Here is a 22,372-nt window from a genome sequence, read left to right as displayed (position 1 = left end):
GGGAGGATTATGAGACATGTGGCAAGGATTGATGGAGACAGACTGATGGGTGAGTCCAAAAAAAATATGTTTCAAACGATGACAAGGCTGTACAAAGAGATGTGGGAGTGATGAGTGAGTGCAGGAGGAATGATGGGAGAAGAGAGGCAGGCGGGCGATGATGGAAACGGATAGACGATGATAATTGGATGAGAGGAAAGAGGTGACTTCAACTAGACATATACCGCATATTAGTATTAGAATATTAGTTCAGGGCGAAAAATGCGACGCCCGCCCCTGCAGCATCAAACATTCAGGTGTATGGATTTGAGTTCATCCATTGATGAAAAGCATTGACGGGACGACGCGTACCCTGCGCGCGCATGGGATATCGGCTACTATAGATGCACACACTCGGTATTCATTTTTCTGTCTGTCTGTCTGTCTCTGCAGATGGCTCACCTACCTGCTGATCCTCATCCTGGACCTCATCATCTGCCTGCTGGCCTGTCTGGGCCTGGCCAAGCAGTCTCGCTGGCTGCTCACCACGTGAGTCTAATACGCCCCTTGTGTAACCGAGCTATTTACAAAGACAAAGACAAAAGACGGGACGCAATCTGTTCCATTTTACTGTTTCAATGTGGTTTTCCATCCTTCCGAGGGTTGGGTTGGCAGATTAGGAGATTAAGTAAATCAGAGCTAACCGGGAGCAATAATCAGACTAATAGATGGAGTCTGTCTCTCTCTCCGTCTGTACATTTTTTCCGTATGAGTGGTTCTCACGAGAAAACGTAACTGAAAGTCAGGTGTGACGAGTGGCAAAGCATAGCTCATGCCACCGATTTTGACGAAGGGCGTTTCCCCAAAGATAGCCGCGCACAGTCGAGACGTAGGTCACAGCACCCCCGGGAAACAAAGCTGTTTTCAGACACGAGCTCCAGAGAAGTGTCCGGAAAAAAATGGGGTCCCGACATTTTCCGGCGAGTTCGCCTCCTCGCATTTGATGAGATTGTCCGTCGTCGACGCGCCAACCACAAGGCCAAAACCTCCGAGCTGCGGCGACACGCGCCAGCACGTCTCTTAAATGTTCGTGTTGTGTGGTGCGGTCCGCACCACTTTTTTTGTTGTTGTGTTTTTCAATTTACAGAGCCACGGCTCCGCCGAAAAACCTGTTTTTGTTTCGCCGCACACACAGAACAGACAATGAAGCGCACCGTGAGGAAATATTCACAGATTTTATACATATCGTGTATTGCTTTAGAATCGCTTCCTGCCCCTTTAAACACCCTCTCGTCTTGATGGAGATCGTTCTTATTTCAGAGAATGAGATGACTTGGTAGTGACCCATTGGAAATTTCCCTTCGAACGAACGAAGCAGCTAACTGCTGGGTCACGCTGCCCCCCCCCGTAGCCCCTTGTTATATTTCACCATCGCCTTTGAGCGTCGCCAGCGGTCGGCTGAGCCTGCTCAGTGTCGCGCCTCAGTAGCCGCGCTCTGCAAATTGGATCGGAGAGCCGTGGCGATGTGGGTGCGAGGCAATTTGATGTTATCTATACATCTCCCGGAAAATTGTTTATTCCAGTTTAACACTTGACCTGCTCCAAGTGGCCTCAGACGGGCATTACACTCGATATCGGACTGTATCCGCAGCACAGTTTTCAGTTCAGGAGGTCCAACCCGGCCTGCGTGTGGTGGAATAATGGTGGACGAGTACAGTATGTGATGAATTATTGAGCTTTGTATTTTTAGGCCAAATTAATATTTCATTGAGTTTACCTTTTATGGGTGCAAAGAAATACATAGTAAAAGGTAAATGAATAAATGCACTGTTGAGTGATACAAGACAAATTATTTGTGAGATGTGGGAATAACGACAGGAATGGGACATATGAATACACATTCGTAATACATGTGTTGTACTGAAAGAGGTGATACCACGAGGTTGCACGCAAATGGATGAGATAAAATAAGACCAACCTTTATCAATCGCAGAATGGGGGAATGTAGTTACAGCAGGGGACAGTAAAAGGGGATACTTGATGTACTGTATGTGTAGTCAACTGTATGTACAGTATATATTCAATATTCATTTATCTCCTGATAGTGTCTAAGTGCATCCGTCTCTGCTGGAATGTGATTTTTTTTCTTCCTTCCCCGCTGGAGGGTCGATGGGGCATGAGAGCCACCCAGGCCTCCATTCATCGGTCCGAGCGTGACTCTGTCTCTCTCAATCAGTCAGGGAGGGGGGGGGGGTTGTCGAGCAATACTAAACTTGCCCTACTAGCCGCAAAAAACCCACCTCCCCAACTTCCACCCCCTTTTTGTTGCACACACAAGACGAGTCAGTGTCGAGAGATGCTCTCTTCCTGCAGCGAGGAGGTGGTCGGAGGCGGAGGCGTCCGGGAGGGAGCCGATTACACTCCGGGGGGGGGGGCACCGACTCCACCGACTCCGTTCCTGGTGCTTGTAGCCCGCTTGGCATGACAAGGAGGTTACGCCCACACGTGAGAGAGGACGAGATATCCACCGACCTGCTGTCAGCTGTTGTTTAGCCACATTTATGTCACTAGAAGGGATTTTTTTTTTCTTCCCCTGATGGCATTTCTTTTAATGCGTCGACCACTGCAAACACATTTTCCATCTACTTTACGTCATTCGGGGGAACTGGACCTTCAAAATGTCAACATGTAAATACAAGCTATTTTCAGAGCATTCAAGATTTCCTCCCGACGGACTGCTGTGCTTGCGGAAAAACCATTTCCCCCTGGATGACGGGACATCATCAGAGCGGTCGCGAGCAATGACCCACAGCAAGGGGAACAATGCGAACCAGCGAGGTTTGCCCAAATTGCAATAACACTGAAGCACATAGCATCGACGAGGGAAGGAAGAAAAATAACACAACACATATTTTGCTGTGGAGGACGACTTGAATGTCCAGCGGACCGAGCCGATAGCCGCCGAGTTCAGCGACTGGATTTCCACTTGGCGTGGTCGAGCTCGCTCGTCAAGTGTCTCCTCTCTCCGTACGAAGAAATCGCGATTTTCAGTTTGGAAAACCAGATGAGTACTCGGACTGAGGCGAGAGCCGAGCAGACCGCCGGTCTGGACGGAATCCAGCCGGGGAAAAACAAGCGACGTGCATATGTCTGGAGAGAAACGCGACGCCGCCGGAGTTGGGTTTTTATCAGGACGATGAGGAAATGCTTGTAATTGACATCGGCCTAATGTTCTCCGACAACCACTTTAACATATTCCTCCATAATGACCCTTTTTCCCGTTTAAATTTTGTCATCGTCTTGATTGAAAATTAATCAGAAGCGTGAAACCCCGGCAAGTGTTTCGTTCATTCACGTTGAAGCCGAATCCTTGTCTGGGCTTTTCCAGCGGGGGGGTGATTCAGGATGCGGACCGTGCTCTTTGGGGCCTCGTGCTTTGCGCGCCCACCGTCCGTCCACCGCAAACCGGCTCCCTACGGCTTTGCGGGATAAGAACATGAATCGCTTCAACAATTCCAGTGCCCCTGACAGCTTATCTGGCCAAAACGAAACGGAAGAAGAAAAAAAGAAAAGAAGAATCCTGTCCGCAAAGACTGAGTCCAGATTTCCAGTTCAAACTGGCCAGTCAGAGCGAGTGACCCGCATGCAGGCTCGGTGAGCAAATGGTGGTCGACACGGGGATGACATATTCCTTTAATATTCATCAGCCTGAATGTATGTACGTATACCTTCCTGTATACTTCCCGTATACTGTACAAGTTGTACAGTATACGGGAAGGTTGTTGGTTAGAAAAGAAAAACTTTGACGGTGCCGCTTCTTCACCGAGAAACACAAAGTTTTATCAGATTACCCAAAGAGTGATATCACGGGTGTATTAATACAGTTACTCCTGGGAAACATTTAGTCGATACATAGTCACTTCACAAGCACAACAAGTTGAGATGTTGAGAAAAAGGCAGCTTTGCATGGAGGGAATAACTCGTTGAAATCTGTAAAGACAAAGGTGTTATCTCGATTAAATCTGCACATAAAGAGTCACAATATGTGAGAGAGTTGCTATGAAATGCGCAGGACAAATAGACAGAATCTATCGAGGTACAATTATTTAAGTATTTTTGTTGCGAGGCGGCGATCGCAAGGCGGCGGGCAAAATTAGAACCTGAGAGAAAACGAGGTGACTACTCCTCACGTTGATTTCATTCAGAGTGACTTGCTGAGGGCGTTTGCCGGCATCGTCTGCCCTGCTCACTGGCCTCTGAGATTTCTTCACTATATATATACACACACACATATATATATATATATATATATATATAGGTTTACACCCGATTTGCTGCCGTTCCGTGGAGCTCATAAATCCCCCCTTTGCTCACCGGAGCACAAAACTGAATGCTCGGTTTGAACATGACCTGCCGGCGCTGAGGGGGCCGCGGGGGGGGGGGCGCGATCAGAGGGCATCATCCTCATTTGCCCTGGCACTACTGTGTCATAAGTTGTTTAAAGAAGCTCGCTCAGGCCAGTGTTGCATAACAGCACAACTGGAGCCGTCAAAAAGGCACGACCCGACTGGCAGGCATACATAATGAAAGTACTGTAGTTCCCAACAACTTCTTTTTTTTAAATTCATAATGGGCCTTTAAAAAAAAGCGGTTTCTTCCTGTGCCACACAGTATAACTTATGACCTGTGTTAGGTAAGCGGACTGTATTTTTAAAAATGAATGTCGTCACCAGGTCCGAGATTATAGAATTTAATATTTCACAAGAAAAAGAAAGTGAATAAATAATTTAGAGAAAAGTCTGGCAAAGAATAATTTTGATAACAGGCTTCTCTCTCATGTCCCTTTTATCATCTTGTGATTCCTCAGACATTTACATCTGGGCGGCTTGAACCAGGAGTTGAACCACCGCGGAATAACATAAGTTCTGTACATGTGCACAGGAAAATGCAAATAAAAACTAAATAGCTGGCACATAAAATGTCGCTGGTGTATAAACGGATCCCTGGGATCGGCCGAGGAGCCCGAGGGGAGCACCGAAGACCAACAGGTTGGTGCTAATCCTGGACGGGCAAACAACAAATCATACTGAAACACTGGTGGCGCGGCGGCGAACCTCGAGTGCTGCGGTGGTCAAATCGACACGAGCTCATTGGATTTTAGATTATTCCCACCTAATGAGAGCTGATCTGCGATGGGAGCAGTCTTCATCCCGTAATGGGTATTGATCTACTGTCTGACAGAACACACACACACGGGCACATGCAGAAGTGGCCGTCCCGTCTCTCTCGCCTCTTTCGTGTCGGACGTCAAGTGTGAGATCATCAGGGTGGAGACCACATTTCTCCCGAGCTCACGGGGCGGGCGGGGGGGGGCTGCTGTCCAGTACGTGGAGGCTGCGGAATCAACTCCCACAGAAACAAACACGACCCCTTGACCTGCTCTGCTGATGACAGGCCAGTGAGATCACCTCTCCTGCCCCTCGGGGGGCCTCCAGCTGTTTCCGTTCAAATAGCAGTCAAAGCAGTTATGAAAATATTTCCATCCGCGTAACTGTATTCTCCCCTGTTCTACATTTTTGTGCTTCTTTTTTATTCATTTTTTAGATTGTCCAAGCATCTGAATATATCGTCAGGTTTTTGTCTCACAGCATGTTCCGTCTTCCCTGGGACCTTTTTAACACATTAGTAAGATCCTCCTGACCCAACATTTGACATTCTGGTTCTCTCTCACCACTGAGACAGAGATATTTTTTCTGTTCGTGGAACAGAGTGCCCATTTGTTTTTTTGTTTTTAACGGACAACCACAGCTTCAACAGGAAGCTGTTGTTGCTCCCAGCGCTGCAACGAACTGATTATTTTCATAATCGATTCATCTGTTGGTTATTTTCTCGATTAATCGATTAGTTGTTTGGTCCAGAAAATGTCATAAACTGGTGAAAATGTTGATTGTGTTTCCCAAAACCCATGATGATGTTTTGTTTTGTCCAAAGACGACAAAGATATTCAGTTTACCGTCGTAGAGGAGCAAAGAAACCAGAAAATATTCACATTTAAGAAGATGAAATCAAAGGATTTTGACTTTTGACTACTTTCTACGATTAATCGATTATCAAAATAGTTGGCGATTGATTTAGTAATCGATTACTAATCGATAAATCGATTAAGTGTTGCAGCTCTAGTTGCTCCGTACTTTAAAATAAATCTTTTAATGTAGCAGTGTGCTGAAGTTGTCCCATCACAACATGGCAACGTGCACTACTGTCCCTCCATAATGTATTTCATTATTCCCTTCTCATCCTCTGTGCTCATATCTATATATCTGTCTGTATCCACCACACCTGTGCAATTATTTTTCTCATCCCAATATGATTATATGTCAGCGTTTGCGTTGACAGCTTGTTTCTGTAATTGCCGGCTTGAATGTCAAACCCCAGCTACTCCTCCGTGTCCCTCTATAGTCGATACAAATTGTAGGAAGGGAACTTGCCGCAAATTGGGACAAGTGATGTAAATTAGATCAGATTACATTTGATTAGATATTCATTTATTCGTCCCACAATGGGGAAATGTGGTTGTTACAACAGCACAGTGGACAGAATATAGAAGAAAGAATAGAAAGAAATTTACAGGAAGCAGTATGTATGTACAAAATATAACAAAAATATAAATAATATGTACAGAGCAGTAGCTCTAAATCAGCGCTGGACAAATGCCAAGATTTGCTTCGTTTGGACAGATATTTAGCGAGCCGGCGAGTCCTGGCGTTTCGGAGGCGTCGGTTGACCTGTGTATTGCTCTGTGTCCCTGCAGGATGATGGTGTTCGGAGTGCTGACGCTGGTCCTGAGCTGGACGTCTCTGGGAGCCGACCTGGCCGCTGCTGTGGTGAGCTGCTTCCACCTCCGCTCCCTGTGCGACCGACAGCAGCGTGACCGCACGTATAAACTGGCACCGGCCGGCGTTTCGCTTCTTACCGGGCCTGACATTGATGACGAATTTGCTCTCACTATGCACGCACACTGCACTTGAAATATGCCTTTCACTGTGTGGGGGGTGGTGATGCTCATACGCTGCATGCAAAAAAAAATATATATATATATATCTGCAGGGTATCGACACACGAGGAGGCGTATAGCATCGCATAAAAAAAATTGGAAACATTAACATAAGATTTGAATATGGCTCCTGTTCCTCCCGGCACCCCTAGAACTGTTCACACACTTCTCTGTACCCGTTTCTTTTAAAGTGAACTATCAAATCGGTGCGATTTTTTTCCCCTTGTAGCTGTTTTCCCACAAACGTGACCGTCACTCTTCATCGCCACACATTCACTTTCTTCTGCTGCGGGGGTCATTAATATTTTCCAAAGCAGTTACAGTTTCCATCGGGTGTGGTTTTTTTTAGGAAATCGTAGGCCGAGCGTTTACTTTTTCTAAGTTTTACGACAGTTGGAATGTTGCTCTGCCGCCCCCTTCTGGAACTAGTCTGTTACTGCCGTCTTCTTTAGGTCCTTTTCGTTTTGGTTCGTATTGCATTGTGCATCGTTTTCACTTTGCTTTTGTTTTTATTTTCAACTTTAAAAAGGTGTTAGCTCCTCCTTTCTACCTAACCTGGACTTTTTTTCTGATTTTAGTTTAGCTCCGCCCTTTGAAAAATAGACCAACGAAAAAACTAAACTCCCTCGGCCCCCACTTCATCAACATCATTACACAAGCCGAGTCTGAATAACTTCAAACTCAGGGACTGTGACAAGTGGAATCCTAATGCAGCGTTTAAAGCTTATCATAGTGAATAGGTGAATAATGTTCAGTGTTTTGCACTATTATGGTCCCACTGCAAAAAAAAAAAGAAACAAAAAGGGAAGAAAAAAACCAAAAAACGACCCAAAGGGAAATAATTGATGTGATGTGCGAAAATGGAGAAGGAAGAAATGTGAGATGGATAAGCGCCGGTGTTTCACTCACTTCGCCCTCGGGCGCGAGTGCTGCTTTTCTCAGGATTGTGTGTTTTTTGTCTGGGGGCCGCGGAGAGGATCGTTACCACGTGTGAATTTAAGTTGGAGGGTAGAACGCAGCCGCCGCCGCCGCGGCAGGAGGCGGTGGTGTGATCAGTTACGACACATTAGTCCCGGGCGTCCTCCTCTTGTTACTGTACACCTGCAGGTGTAATGCTGTCCTTGCAAATCTCCCGTGGCTGTGGACGACGATCCCCATGGGAGTCCTTGAGGTACCAGATCCCAGGACGCCAGGACTTACTCCCGCAAGAAGGTCTGCGCGCAGATACAGAGGTTTCCCCGGCGAACGACGCGCGGACGATTCAAAGTTCAGTTGGGCCGCTGCTGCACGATGACGTGAAGGTCCCACTGTGGGGCCGGCAGCGGGATCTCCAAAGGGATCAAGGGTCTCCTTCTCTGGGGAAAGCTAAACATCCCAAACAAATGTCATGGAAATCCCGAGTCGGTTCACACTACAAGACTCGCTGCCGCGTCATCTGGAGTCCGGCCGTCGTTGTCTGTAGCGCAAATTGTAGCGCAAATTGTCTGTAGTTTGTCGCCGATTCATCGAGATTGCTAGAGATGTAGCGGAGGAGGAGGAGGAGGAGGAGGCGTCGCGTTGGCGAGCCTCTCGAATTGCGTCTTGGACGGCCGCCGATCGAACGCCGGTTTGCCTCCGATCCGGAGCGTTTGTCTGCGAGTGGAACTGCTGAGTGTTGGGGTCAAACGAAACTGTGCCCTCGCTCTTCTGCTCTACTCGATGCATGTCACAGACAAAAAGGAAAATCAATCAACGTTGCTTAATTGTGGCATTTAGGCCGCCCTGCTGTGCGACCTCTCTCTCCCGCGCGGCGTCGGACCGAGGCCGACCTGCTCTGGATCGCACGCCCGACGTCTAACCGCCGCCTTTTCTCCGCAAGCAATTAGTTGCAAGTGACTTTCCGCCAGCGGGATGATTAATTAATGGGCTAATTGTTTCAGGCCCATTACTCCGTAAGAATAGGATGTTCTTTTTTAATCAAGTTGAAAGAGTCGCTCTAGTTCAAGCTCAGGTTTCCGACGACTTTAATTCCTCAAATTATCCACTTTATTTTTCTTAATTTTTTTGTTGGGGGGGGGGGGGGCTTTCAGAGGCTGCAGCCCGTTGCAAGCACCGGACGAACATCTGCCCTTTGCGGAACGAGAGTACACTGACATTCACACCTTTCGGGCAACACCAACTGGCTTGAGGGATTGTTGGACGGCTGTATTTTCACGTCTTTCTGAGGGGTCACGGGTGTGTACGTCGGAGGTCATTGTGCTCGACTGACTGTAGATGTGCGTGTGTGTGTGTGTGTGTGTGTGTGTGTGTGTGTGTGTGTGTGCGCACGGGAAGCTTCAAATGTAGGCTACAATAAACTTCGGTACACCGTGGGCTCGATTTTTTTCTTCTTCTTCTTCGTCATCCTCTGCGGCTCATCAGCGTGGGGGGGGTGGAGGGGAAAGTGGCGGTGAGTGACAGAATGGAGAAGTCTTCCCGTCCCGATGTGTTTCAGTGGATCATAAGAGCGGCCCCGGTCCCTCATCGTTTTCCTGTTTTGTCTTTTAAGCGTGTGTCAAAAAGTGATAAAGTTGATCGTCGCCATTGTTCCTCAGCTTTGTCGAAAAGTACCCGCGGACGACACGATGAAATATTAATGTCAGGCAGAGTACTCCCCGTTTGACACTCCTATTCATGTCTTCTCCGAATTTCCGTAATTAATTTCGAGAACCGTTCGTTCTCTTCATGCTTTTTTTTTTTATATATATATATCTTTGCCCTCTTTTGTTCCAGGGCACGAGTGACTTCTGCGTGTCCCCAGACAAGTACGTCATGAGCCAGACAAAGAGCATCGTCGGCGCTGGTGAGCTGCCAGCGACTTAGCGTTGCATTCATGACGTTGTGGATTTGACTGTGGCCCATGACTCTAACTGTGTGTATTTTGTGCGTTTTCCCCAACAGATATTGTTCATTACTACCTTTACTGCAACCAAACTCTCTCCAATCCTTTCCAGCAGGTAAGAAATGACATACGTCAAACTTTAAGATGAACCCTTGACCTACGCGACCTTACAAGCATGATTTTTTTCATATGTCACTGTTAAAATGACATTTATCAGGCCAATGAAGTCAACCCGTCTGCATTTTTGCAGGGGAGGTCATTCTATTACCATTAAATCTACAGACTTTCAATATGTTTAGACTCAATACATATCAATAACTTATTCGAAGCCCACAATATGCCGCATATCAGTTCTAAATAGGATCAAAATAAGAACAGATTCCTGATTTAAATCATAATGATTATGGATTATGGACGTAACATAAAACCATTATTACCACTATTTGTTCAAATGCCTGATTAAATTTAAAGCAGATCCTAACTAGATATTGGAATATAGTGATTTATAAAGGCAGTTGTGTTAGATTATGTAACCTAGATGTCAAAATACCTTATTAATTCATTTCAGCTCAGTTTGAACCTGTTTGAACTTGACATGGTTTGACTGGTAATTCAATAAACCAGTTTTTGCATGTGGAGTTCATATCCCTGCCCCTCATGTCTCATCTTTGTCAAGGTCTGACTCTCTGCCCAGCGCGGTCTGCGTGACGCACGCACTAACCTCACCTCACTAACCCCTGCGTCGAAGTTACAAAACGTTCCGTGGCGTCCGTCACTATTTCCTCTTTTCTTCATCTGTGCCCGTATCTTCCTTCGTTCCCCGGCAGGTCCGAAGCAAACAAGCCGAAACCTGCCAAAGTGATACCAAACCGCGCTCATTGTTCTGAGACGTCCTGCGTCTTTCATCATCTCCCTCTTCTTATGTCCTCCTCCGTCCACTTTCCCAGTCCTGTTTTTATTTTATTTGGCTCAGAACAAGCTTAGTCAAGTTAAAGTTTGAAAAAAAAGAAAAGAAAGAAAGCCAGATCTGCTCAGGCTATTAGATTGTGCAGCAGACAGCAGTTCGGCCATGGTCAGTCCATGGCCTCCAGATCTGGAAAAAAAATTCAAATCAGAGGAAACCAATTACATTTATGGATAGTTGAGGTAATTGACCGTATCCTGTTTCAGTTTAACATCGGGCCACAGGACCAGGGGGGTGGGGGGGTTGTCCAAAAAAATTTTCGTGGAGATTTGAATGTTATTTTAATTCATGGTTCTTCTTGAATGTTGATTATAAAGAAAATAAGTACAATGCAGAATATTCTGTTGTTCCTGTGTAGGATGTGAGTGTCCTGTTATGTTGTGGTGAGGGTGAATGTGGAGGCGTCTTTTGCCCCCTGGTGGTGAGATCATGAACCTACAACATAACAATGGTCGACTCAAACCACAGTGTGTTGCAATTTATATGAGCTAAAATTGCAAAAACGCAGTAATACTTGACGAAATAAATGCCATAATACATTTTGCCATCAATTTTTGTATAATCCATATAGAATAAACTAACTAGCATTTACAGTAGGGGGGGAAATATCCATTTTGTAGGCTACTATGCCTTCTTTATATGCACATCATATAATTTGACAATAGCTCCATTGAACATCCTCGGGAACTGTTATGTTCCACATTGCGTGCAGACTCTTTCATTATGGCTCTCCCTTTGGTGCACTTCATTTGCATGATCTTCTTGTTCGCAGCCTCTGACCATCTTCCAGAGGTCCCTGACCACCATGCAGATCCAGATCCAGAGTCTGCTGCAGTTTGCCGTGCCTCTGTTCCCCACAGCTGAGGTATCTCCCGCGTGAAATATGGCCGACTACGCCCTTTGCATTAAAAAGTGCTGCAGAATTTTTTGATTTTATTACTGACATGGCGTCATCTCCACAGAGAGACCTACTGGGTATCCAGAATTTGCTCAACTCCTCGGAGGCCAGTCTGCACCAGCTGACCGCCCTGCTGGACTGCAGGGGGCTCAACAAGGTTCGTACGCCGCATCCTAATTGGCATCGCAGCAGCACAACTAGGTCAAGAGTAGCCACGCAGGATTTTCGGCATGAAAGTGAAAGTGGGACCGGGGACAAAGCGGAGCGAGGCGCAACATGAGAGAATTTGAAATTCAACAAGATGCCGGGTTTTCTTGGGAACGTGTGTGAGTTCCCTGCACCGGTCCGACTCGTACAGTGTTGCCCGCGTATGCGGTGCAGTTTACATGAATAATGTGCACGGTATAAATGGATTGTGTGACTTCCTGGAGGCGACACACACACACACACACACCAATGCTCCAAAGTGCTTTTTCGTCTCCGCCTCATTTTGTCTGCCGTGGATTCAGACAAGGCCTTTAAGAGTCCGCTCATATACGAGCAAAACTGTGCGACGGCTGTTTGGTTGGTGTTCACGTTGTGCTCGACCCCTGCAGGACTACCTGGATGCGATGGTGGGGGTGTGCTACGACGGGGTGGAGGGGGTGCTCTACCTCTGCCTCTTCTCCGTCCTTGCGGCCTGTGCCTTCACTGTCATGCTGTGTGCCATTCCCAGGGCATGGAGACAAATCGCCTGCAGGTCAGTTTGTTCTCTGCCTGTCTGCCCGCCTGAGCGTCCTCATTTCCTCGTGCTGCATGAGCCAACTCATGCATGAGTGTGAATATAAATATATATATATATTTTTTTTTTTTTACTATTGTACAAGAGACCAGATGTTCTGCTACAAATGCAAATTCTCTTTTGTGAGTACAAGGTCAAGGACAATTTAAAAAAAAGAAAAACCTTCTCAAAGTATATTATAATTCACTGGCATTCATCTGTATTTACTGTACGCTTCATCCTTGTAAACATATTCATGTGAAACATCAGCGTTCATCCATTTAAAGCAGCATACGTCTTATTTGGAATGTTGTAATCCGTTCAGATACACTATTAAAACTCACCAAAGCAGCAGTAGCGTAAGATTCATTTCCATGTCCTTCATGCTTTTCGTCCCATTGAGGTTCACAGACAAATAACGCGCAGAGAATGGAAACGATGTCATATTATCATATGACATTATCAAGTATGGAAGCAGGAAGTATCTGGCTTGTCTGCAGGCAACAACACATTCACCCTTTTCACCTCACGCAGTATCTTTGCCTCACCCGGCCTTCTCCTTTGCACCTCTCTAACTCTCCCCCGCCGCCTCGCCCCTTTCAAATCCTCAACCGTTGAGCTTCTCCGCCGGCTTTATCCCTCCCGACGTTTGCAGGGAGCGGGATTACGACGACATCGACGAGGAGGACCCGTTCAACCCCCGGGCGAGGAGGATAGCCTCCCCGAACCCCAACCACGCCAACATGCACAGCTTCTGCAGCTACAGCAGCAGCATAGGCAGCCAGAGCAGCCTGCACCCGCCCGCCCCCGCCGCGGCCCACGCCCCCATGACCGAGTACATGTGAGTGGACTTAAAAGCAACGTGTGGAGCGTAAATGGCGATTGCAAAAAAAAAAAAAAAAATTGCACTTCAGCTTCTGACTCGCTTGTTTTCTTTTTTTTAATTCTTGCCCAGGAACCAGACGCCGGCGCTGTTCGGCGGAAACCCACGCTACGAGAACGTGCCACTGATCGGACGTGGATCTCCGCCCCCTTCGGTGCGTTGGGTCCCAGAGGCCAAGTCCTTCCTATGACGTCACTTCCCGCTGAGCTAACAGACAGCATTTATCCATAGAAGCACAGGAAGTTGTTTTCATTGACAACTGCCTTTCATTTCATTCATTATTTGGATTATTTTTTCAGCCCACATCCGTTTCCCTAAATTTCTTACATCATAGCCATATTTAATAACCTTTCTTTGATTGATTTCATTCCATTCTCCTCAGTTGTGCCCTTTTTTGTGCCATAACTTACAGGAGGCTGACTTACAGCAGCAAAGCCGGGAGAGCAGAAGTAATGCAGTTAATATTTAATCATGATGTGAACATCATTTAGCCCCTCTCAGGCCAAAGTCCCTGGAGGAAGTGACACGAGTCTCGTCCCCCACTGGGACACTTGTCTCCCGTCGTGTAACGGACATAAAAATAGAAACATGTAGGATTAATTTTTCAACAGGCACAGCCTTGTGTGCAGTGAACAGTACTGTACATGTGCGTGTACTGCACATGCTGCAGTTAAATGCATTCTGCAGGTATCTTATCATTAGATCTGTGGGTTTTACTTTATTTTTATAAAATGAAATATTAAAGACACAATCTTATATTTATCTGGTCTGTCTTCAGTTTTGCTCAAAAAAATAATACCCAAATACATATTGCGTTAGTACGGAGGTTTAGAATCCGCAATTTTTAAAATAAGATCAATCGATTTTTCATTCTGTTTAATCTGTTTTCCACTTTTCATGTCAGTGTCACCACAGTAGTTTTATTTTTATTTTTATTTTTTTAGTTGGAGTTGAAAAAGAAAAATATTACATTTGAGGATTAGTTCTTGCTTTTGCTTCAGTTTTTCATTCTCACCAACCTTCAGCCTCTATTTCTCAACTGGACTACAACCGGGAAATGTGATGTACTTTGCCTTATGACTTCTCGCTTAATTAATACCAGCGAGTAATGTATAATTCAATCCTCCCTCATGACTGCAACTGTACGACACCATGCAGCAGTCTTCGGCTAACAGCTTCTTTTATATATTTTTTTTTTGTTTGTCCGTTTGTTTCTTTGTTTGTGTGTATCTTTCATTTCTTTATTTCCTTTTTTTTTAATCAACTTTTGGAGATATACTCTCAGCAGTATAGAAACAGAGTAAGTCCTTTAAACTCTTCCTCGGGATTGACACCCCCCCCCCCCCCCCCCCTCCACACACACTTTTCCTCTGTTGCATCTCCGTCTCTGGCCTCTCCTCCACCTCACTTCATCACTTTGTTTGGTTTACTGTGCGGTTTTCCTGTCTGGCATGGCTTCAAACTCACAACCTGCCTCATCCGACACCGTCCCTCCCATTTAGTGAGGAGACGTTTCCCCCTGGTGTTCACAGGGTGGTACTGTAGATGTTAAAATTCCAGTCCCCCCTGTGCATGCAGTCCTGCTCCTGTCATTCAATCCTATAGCTTCAACTGCCCCAATGTGATTTGTATTGTTATAGAATGTATTTCATTCAAATATTTACATATCACAATTACTGACAATGTCCAAATGCTTTTTTTATTTTTTATTTTCTTTAATTCAACACAAAAGGAAAAGATCTCAAATCTGAAACACTGTCTGATAACAAGCAGCTGTAAACAAATGTTGCCAAAGTAAAAAAAATAATCTAAAACTTGCATAATCATTTTAGATAAGATTACGAATTTGACAGTATTCCTCACAATGCTTGTTGACACAGAGCAGCAGTGTGTTACGCTGCAGGGGTTGTTCGAGAAATGTCAGTGGATTTTTTCTTATTTCCTGGTTCTCCATTATAATCCACTCTAACCCCTGTAAATCCAGGACAACTACATCAGCCTTTCAGGCCTTCACAGAGGGAGAATTCGTTTCATCTCAAGAGGCAGATTTTTCCGTGCATTAGTCCTTTAAAAGCCCCTCATGACATTTTTTTCTTCTTTTTATTGTGTAGCTGACGATAAGGCTCCGTTCATGCCTTGTGGAATCATCTCCCACTATCGACCTGTAACGTTTCCCCCTGCGCCGTCTCTCTTGTGTTTGTCTTTTCCCCCCTCCACAGTACTCCCCCAGCATGAGGGCCACCTACCTGTCCATGACCGAGGAACAGATCCGACACTTTGGGAACGACTTCCAAGCATAGACTTCTTTATTTCTCCGAGGAGGAGAACAGCATCAACGCAAGCAAACACACACACACACACACACACACACACACACAATGGAGTGTGTTGTGTGTCTTCTCCAAGCGTCGCGAAGACCAACAGTGCAACATCTCCTTGGTCTCAGGACAACATCAGAACCGCGTCCGTGCTGTTCTCCGTGCGTTGTGCCGCGCTCATTAATGATTCAATCTCACCTTTGTGCCCCCAGAGTCCCTTTGTGGAAGAAATGTGCCCCGCTCTTAATCTGTCGTGCTCCCTTGTCACCTGACGCACGTCTTGAAATACGAACTGCTTAAAGCCGCCTTGTTGTCGGTGCGAGTCCGTCGGGTTAAACATGGAGATGAAACAGATGATTCATAATTTGGGTGGAGCTGAACACGTCCCTGAGCTGAACAAACTTAATTTACATCCAAGTCTCCGAAAGTGAAAAAAATATATAATCACGCCACAATGTTTTTCTACGTATTATGCTTCGTGCTTGGTATTTTGTGAAGCACAGACCCCGCACCGCCGGCACACAGGAGCGGGTTCTGCCGCGTTATAATTTATTTTCCCTTCATCCACGGACACGCCTGCGGGGGAAACTTTAACGTTTTGGAAAGTCTCCGGGCGATGAGGCCACGACGTCTGTAAATAAAAGTGTAAATGTACAATAACGGACCGTTGTCTTACTCTGATTTGATTTTCTTTTTTTAAACAACGTGCCATTTAAAAAAAAAATATGTGTCACATAGGATCATTTTTCTTTTCTTCCAAAGGGCCATTAATTCATATCGTCCGTGTATCTAATTCAACTAATGCGATGAAGATCCTGCTGTAATTCGTTGGGAAGCTGCGCTGCACTAACTGTAATTAACGAGACTATTCAGGTAATTGTTTGCAACAGAGCACGGTTGACGTGACTAACAGTGTTTGTGTTTTTCTGTAGGGGGGTTGTAAAACATGCAGCGTCTGAAGATTTGTGTCGTGTCCTTCAGCATGTTACACTGTACAGGCACTGAGAGTGGTGCTTAATTCCGTGTGTGTGTGTGTGTGTGTGTGTGTGTGACCTCCGACTGTGGCCGGGGTCTTAATTGTGAGTTGAATAAACCATTTTTTTTTTTGGAGTACTTCTTGTTTTGTGGCCTTCGCTCTGTTGCTGGGTGTTAACGGCTGCACACGCTGCCGCCAGGAGGGTGAAAGCATCGGGATCCGTTGAGCTGCAGCCGTGTCGCCTGTACAACTTCTCACCTCGCAAGTCGAAAAGACGGCATACATGGGAGATTAATTTTTCGCTCATACGTGGAAAATAAGCTAGATGTTCAGAATTTATGAGCCTGCACTCATAATGTTATAAAGGGGATGGTGTGGACCGGCTCGATAACAAAAGAGACTTGAGATACTGTCTATTAGGCTACAGGGTCCCTGTGCACCGCGGCTGCATTTTTCTGGACAGATGTTCACCTCCCACATCTGTTCCAGTTGTTCTCTCATCCTCCGTCACTCCACAATTTTGACATGTCCCTTCTTCCCGCTGTCACCGGCTTTGCTCCTTTGTCAATCTGCATTATACTGTTCATCTGTGTGTTTATCAGTTTGTGTGTTTTTCTGTAATCATTTCCATTGCCATTATATGATATGGTAGCATCCCATCAACTTCAGAGACAAACGTGTGGAATCCCTAATTTGGCCTGACCGGGATTGGAACCTAGGTCCAAAAGCGTCGATTCTGCGTTTCACCTATTACAGTGATTGTGTCCATGTTCATTTTTGGTAGAAGCTGTGTGTATTTTGGTCACCTGATTTTTGCATGAATGGCGGCACCTTATTGAGACTTATGTTATTTGATTATTTAAAAAAAAAAGGTTCATGCTGTCTCAGAAATACTTATGTGGGCATATGATCATTTAAAAAAACATTATTAATGTATTTTGATGAAATAACTTTCAACTTGTAGCCAAAAACAACCACAATCTGTATTATCATTTTTCATGTCCTCCAGCAGATGTCAGCATAGTGTCACGGTGGAAGCTGCAGTAAAAGAATATTTTAGACATTATCAATAATACATATTAAAAAAAACACACACTTAAATCCAGATTATATGTATTGAATATCTTTTTTTTTGCATAATATTAAAATAAAAAGACGCGATTTTTTGTACCATATTGGGAAGTTGGGTCAGTGTCCGTTGTTTACAGGCGCTGGGCGTGATACCGCCGGTGCGCCGCGGGTCTCCAGGGGCAACAGCACGCGCACACGCACGCGCACGCACGCGCACGGAAGCGACAGACCGGAGGAGGTGAGAGAGGGAAGCAGGTGACCTGCTGTTACCTGCCTGCGTCTCTGGCGACGGAGAGAAGGAGAGAGAAGAGAGAGAGAGGAGAGAAGGAGAGAAGAGAAGAGAGAGAGAGAGCTGGGACTCGGTCGAAGATCGTCAAGTGCGAAGGAGGACGACGACGCGTCACGCGGTGCTGTTCGCTCGGGGGTCGCTCTCCTGTTCATTCCCACCGCAGTGTGTGTGTGTGTGTGTGTGTGTGTGTGTGTGTGTGTGTGTGTGTTTGTGTGTGTGAGTGTGTGTGTGTGTGTTCGGGGGGGAGGAGGAGGAGGAGGAGGCAGCGGGCAGGATGGCTCAGTGTCCCGCCGCATGTTGAACCGACCGCCTCGTCGTCCTCCGCGGGTGAAGGAGCCGAGTGACCATGAAGGACACGAGCGAATCAAAGGAGCATCAACTTACCGTGAGTTCACTCACACACACACACACACACACACACACATTTTTTGATGTTTTCACTGAGAAACGACAGCTGTTCTGTCAGAAAGATGCAGTTCAAGGAAACAAACCACCGTGACCACTTTGTTAGGAACACACCAGCAGCATTGAGTTCACTTTTATTATTGTTTCTTTTCTTTTCTTGAGACGTGTGCACATTAAAAAAAACCCAAGTGTTTTCTATATATTTTTTTAATCACATCAGTGAACATCTCAGGCAGCGTAAGAGTAGACTTATGTTGGATTCAATTGTGCAGGTGTACCTAATAAAGTGGCCGCTGAGTGTATTTTAAAAATAAAATAAAACTGAATGTGTCTCTTTATAATTCTCAAGAGAAATGCAATCAATGAATCGGTCGATCAATATACAATTAATCTGCAACTATCTTTTAATCATCTTAGACCCAGAAAAAACAAAACAAACATTAGATGGTTCCATCTTTTCAGATGTGATGTGTTTGTCTCAGATTGTATTTCACTAGATATGTTCTCTTATGTTATGGACATTTAAAGTTTGTGGGACATCGCGATGGGCATCTATCGCTGTTTCCTGATGACCCAACATTTATAGACATGAATGCCAATTTACTAACATTTACTGAATCGAGAAAATCCTGCAAAGATGAATTGACGGTAAAGAAAAATGATGGTCCACCTGCAGCTCAGTCCTCACCTGCACTGTACCCGCACCTGAATTATTGAGAGTGGCTGCTTCAGTGTCCTGGCCCCTCTCTCTCGTCCGGCATGTACAGTAATACTCTTTCTGCAGTGCTGCTGACAGACACAGGACCTTGTCAGTCCAACTCTGTTGCTTTGGTGGAACTGAAGTGGTCATTATTATTATTATTATTATTACAAACACGCCACAAAGATATTTTACATGCTGCAGTGTGTTCGACAATAGATCTGAGCTGTTCTCCTCTGTAGGTGCATGACACCGCCGCTGTGATTGTCATTCACCCCGTTTTACTCCCCATTAAAAGTGTATCCACTTGTGCATGGAATGAAATAATGCAGGGGAGGCTTCTGAGTGAGTCATGTAATATTTCTATTTATTTTCCAATCAACTAGTGGTCGTGCATTCGCTGAATGCGTTGGAAAAACCAAACTACAGGTCATTTTTTGAGTGCTTGCTAAACTGTCGGAGAGCCTCACCACTGTAATTTCTATCTTCCTCTTTGCAGGAAATCAATTTCAAAGCGGCATGTGGACTTAAATGACTCAATGCGTTCATGCATCCATATTTACATCTATTAACAAACTGAGTTTCTCCTGCATCCTGCACGTGTTTTGGGCAGTCGTACGGAGGACCAGCGGGGGGAAAAAAGATTAGAAAAATGATGTTTTAGAAAATAATCATTATTAATATCATTGAATTTTGGCTACTGAGAGATTTCCTTTTTTATCAAAATCAATGATGGAGATGGTAAAATTCCAATCAGAACCCTGGACCTTCTGAATATGAGTATTTTGTTTATTCTTCTTGTTGCATCCTGTGCTTGACATTGAAAAATTGCTCCTCCATAAATGTTGGCTGTGGAGAGATTTTCTTTAAAAAAATTATGAAAGTCAAAATCAAGGCAAACTTTGAGTGCCTACAGCACTTTGATAATAATGGGTCCTATACCTCCTATAACTTCATGCAGTTGCGTAATTTCTTTATAAGGCCCCTGTCTGGTTATATGTGCCCTCATTTGTACAAATTTTCAAATTCTACTTCTCCCTTTTTGCAGCGAAGGCTCTTGTCTTGATTTGTCTATAGCCTCAAATCTGGAGCCCAGATAATCCAGACGAGCTCTTCAGGGGTTGTTTTTCTAAGACTTAAGAAGTTCAACCAGGGTCACAGAAGAAATATTCTTCTGGTCTCACAACTGAAAACGAGTGGAGGTCCCACACGCACATGCTGCAACTCCAGACACACATCCTTATGTCCATAACAACTCCTTGAATGGCACTGTGTGCTGTCTGTGTCGTTTCTCACTTTCGAACCTATGATTTCAATAAATTGAATTATCCCCCGTGTTGATGAAATTCAAGGACGACTGAATTCCCTCTGTGCGCCGCAGGTTGCCTTGAGGATCCGACCCCTCAGCGATGCTGAGCAGGAGGAGGCGGCTACGACCGTGGCCCACCGACTGGACGACCAGGTGAGATGGTCATTCTTTATTCTACCGCTCTCTGTGTGTGTGTGTGTGTGTGTGTGTGGGGGGGGGGGGGCTGTGTGTCAATATCCAGTTCACCTCTGTGCATGTGAGTGAATGACGGGGGTCGGTGTGTGGGAGACGTCCGTTGTCTCCTCCTCCTCCTGCCTGACATGAGGCCGCACAGATTAGGTCTCTGCATTGGGCCTCGGTGAAGCCGGACGTTTTTTTCTTTATTAAGAACTAAACTTGTTTGTAAAAGCTCAAATGTCACATTTCGTTCGTCGCTAGATGCTGAGTGACTCACTGCTGCTCTTTCTAATAGCTGATAGACTGCTACAAATTCTTTAGTAAGCAGCCGGCGGCTGAAAGCTCCGGCGGGTTCCTGGGATTTAATTTGGACATCAGCGACTGTGTAGAGGTGCAGCTGAATTTCCAATGTAAAACGTGATTTATTGCAAATACGTACAGTTTTGGACCGGCGGCAATAATTATTACCTCCGCCAACGAGGTTGCGATGGGTTTCGGGGGTTTGTCAGCAGGATTACTCAAAGAGTTATGGATGGAAATTACATGCCTTTTTTTAGATAATCATCAGACATGGTAACAGGTTATTAAAGGATTTATTTTTTTGAAGGATTCTCCACCATTGTGAGTGGGACTGCTCAGCCTTGGCGGATGTCTGTGCCCTCTTGTCTTCTCTTGTTTCTGTTATGGATTAGATCCAAACCATTACTGGACTTCTGGGGCCGATGTTGATGCCGATCTAGGGAGTAAAAAAAATTGTTGTATTGTTGTCATGCGAGCGTGTGTGTGTGTGTGTCTTTATACAGTTGTGAGGGCCAATTTAGTTTCAAAGTCATCGTTGTGAGGACATTTCGGTCGGTCCGCACAACTCCAAAGGACTGTTTGAGGGTTTAGTCTTGGTTTTAGGGTTAGGTTTAGGTTAGGGTTGAGGAGAGGGTTGGGGTTAGGCCTTTAGTTGCGATGGTTAAGGTCAGGGTGAGAGTGTCCTCACAACTATAGGAAGACAAGTGTATTTGTGATATTGTTTCCAGAAACTTGAATCTCTTTTCTCGTTGACTTTCTGATGATTATTGTAATTTTTTGCTTGAAACCATTATGCTGATTGTATAGTATTGACTCTTGAACGTTTCTATCGTCATACATGTTATATACAATTACACCACACACATGGATTTTGGTGTTATATATATTCTACAAAACTAACTGGGCCTAGATTGCAGAATTGTTTGTTTTTTTAATTTTTTATCTGATCTTGTCTTTAGACCACTTCAAGCAGTATGTAATGAGACTGTGACCCCCCCCCCCCCCCCCCCCCCATATGAAGGGGACACAGAGTAGTAGATCCACGAGGACCATATTTACCGGCAGTCCTGGCTTTTGGGACCCGGTCCCTTCAGGGGACCGTTTAGCAGCGCCACCGGTGAGCGTGCTATGATGATGAAGGTGGTGCAAATGATAATGAGCATGATGACTGGGAACCTGCTGATGTGTCGTTCCCCCACCCCCCCCCCCCCCCCCCCCCCCCCCCCCCCCCCCCTCCCCACCCTCACCCCCTCGGCGTAGGCTGATTGAGGCTATCGTGGGCATACTCGCTGGTGGGCAGCTTCTCTTAATTAAACCGAGAAGAGCGGGAGCATAGCAACAGCTGACACAGTGACTCAGGCGTGCCTCAGTGGCACGGCGACCAATGCGAGAGGGGAAACATTACATTCATGCGAGGACGTGAGCCGCA

At 45.5% G+C, this 22,372-nt stretch overlaps 2 protein-coding genes across 3 annotated transcripts in view; both read left to right on the top strand.

Moving 5' to 3' along the window:
• The window catches only part of ttyh2 (tweety family member 2), a 50,012-nt gene extending 33,183 nt beyond the window's left edge, over positions 1-16,829 (top strand). The window contains exons 6-16 of one of the 2 annotated variants that reach the window (XM_035613281.2): positions 433-528; positions 6,791-6,863; positions 9,785-9,854; positions 9,953-10,008; positions 11,630-11,722; positions 11,820-11,912; positions 12,352-12,494; positions 13,171-13,356; positions 13,471-13,552; positions 14,672-14,698; positions 15,618-16,829. In XM_035613281.2, the coding sequence (XP_035469174.2) occupies positions 433-528; positions 6,791-6,863; positions 9,785-9,854; positions 9,953-10,008; positions 11,630-11,722; positions 11,820-11,912; positions 12,352-12,494; positions 13,171-13,356; positions 13,471-13,552; positions 14,672-14,698; positions 15,618-15,698 (1,000 nt within the window). In that variant the 3' untranslated portion in view covers positions 15,699-16,829. The remainder of the gene's footprint in view (positions 1-432; positions 529-6,790; positions 6,864-9,784; positions 9,855-9,952; positions 10,009-11,629; positions 11,723-11,819; positions 11,913-12,351; positions 12,495-13,170; positions 13,357-13,470; positions 13,553-14,671; positions 14,699-15,617) is intronic. The other variant, XM_047327721.1, reaches the window with a different exon arrangement.
• A 1,092-nt stretch (positions 16,830-17,921) lies between these two features.
• The window catches only part of kif19 (kinesin family member 19), a 30,498-nt gene continuing 26,047 nt past the window's right edge, over positions 17,922-22,372 (top strand). The window contains exons 1-2 of the mRNA XM_035613279.2: positions 17,922-18,437; positions 20,539-20,619. Coding sequence (XP_035469172.1) covers positions 18,399-18,437; positions 20,539-20,619 — 120 coding nt within the window. The 5' untranslated portion in view covers positions 17,922-18,398. The remainder of the gene's footprint in view (positions 18,438-20,538; positions 20,620-22,372) is intronic.

This window comes from Scophthalmus maximus, chromosome 16 (genome assembly GCF_022379125.1).
Source record: "Scophthalmus maximus strain ysfricsl-2021 chromosome 16, ASM2237912v1, whole genome shotgun sequence".
NCBI lineage: Eukaryota > Metazoa > Chordata > Actinopteri > Pleuronectiformes > Scophthalmidae > Scophthalmus > Scophthalmus maximus.
Note: the sequence above shows the minus strand (reverse complement) of the source record. Positions and strands in the feature narration are given on the sequence as shown.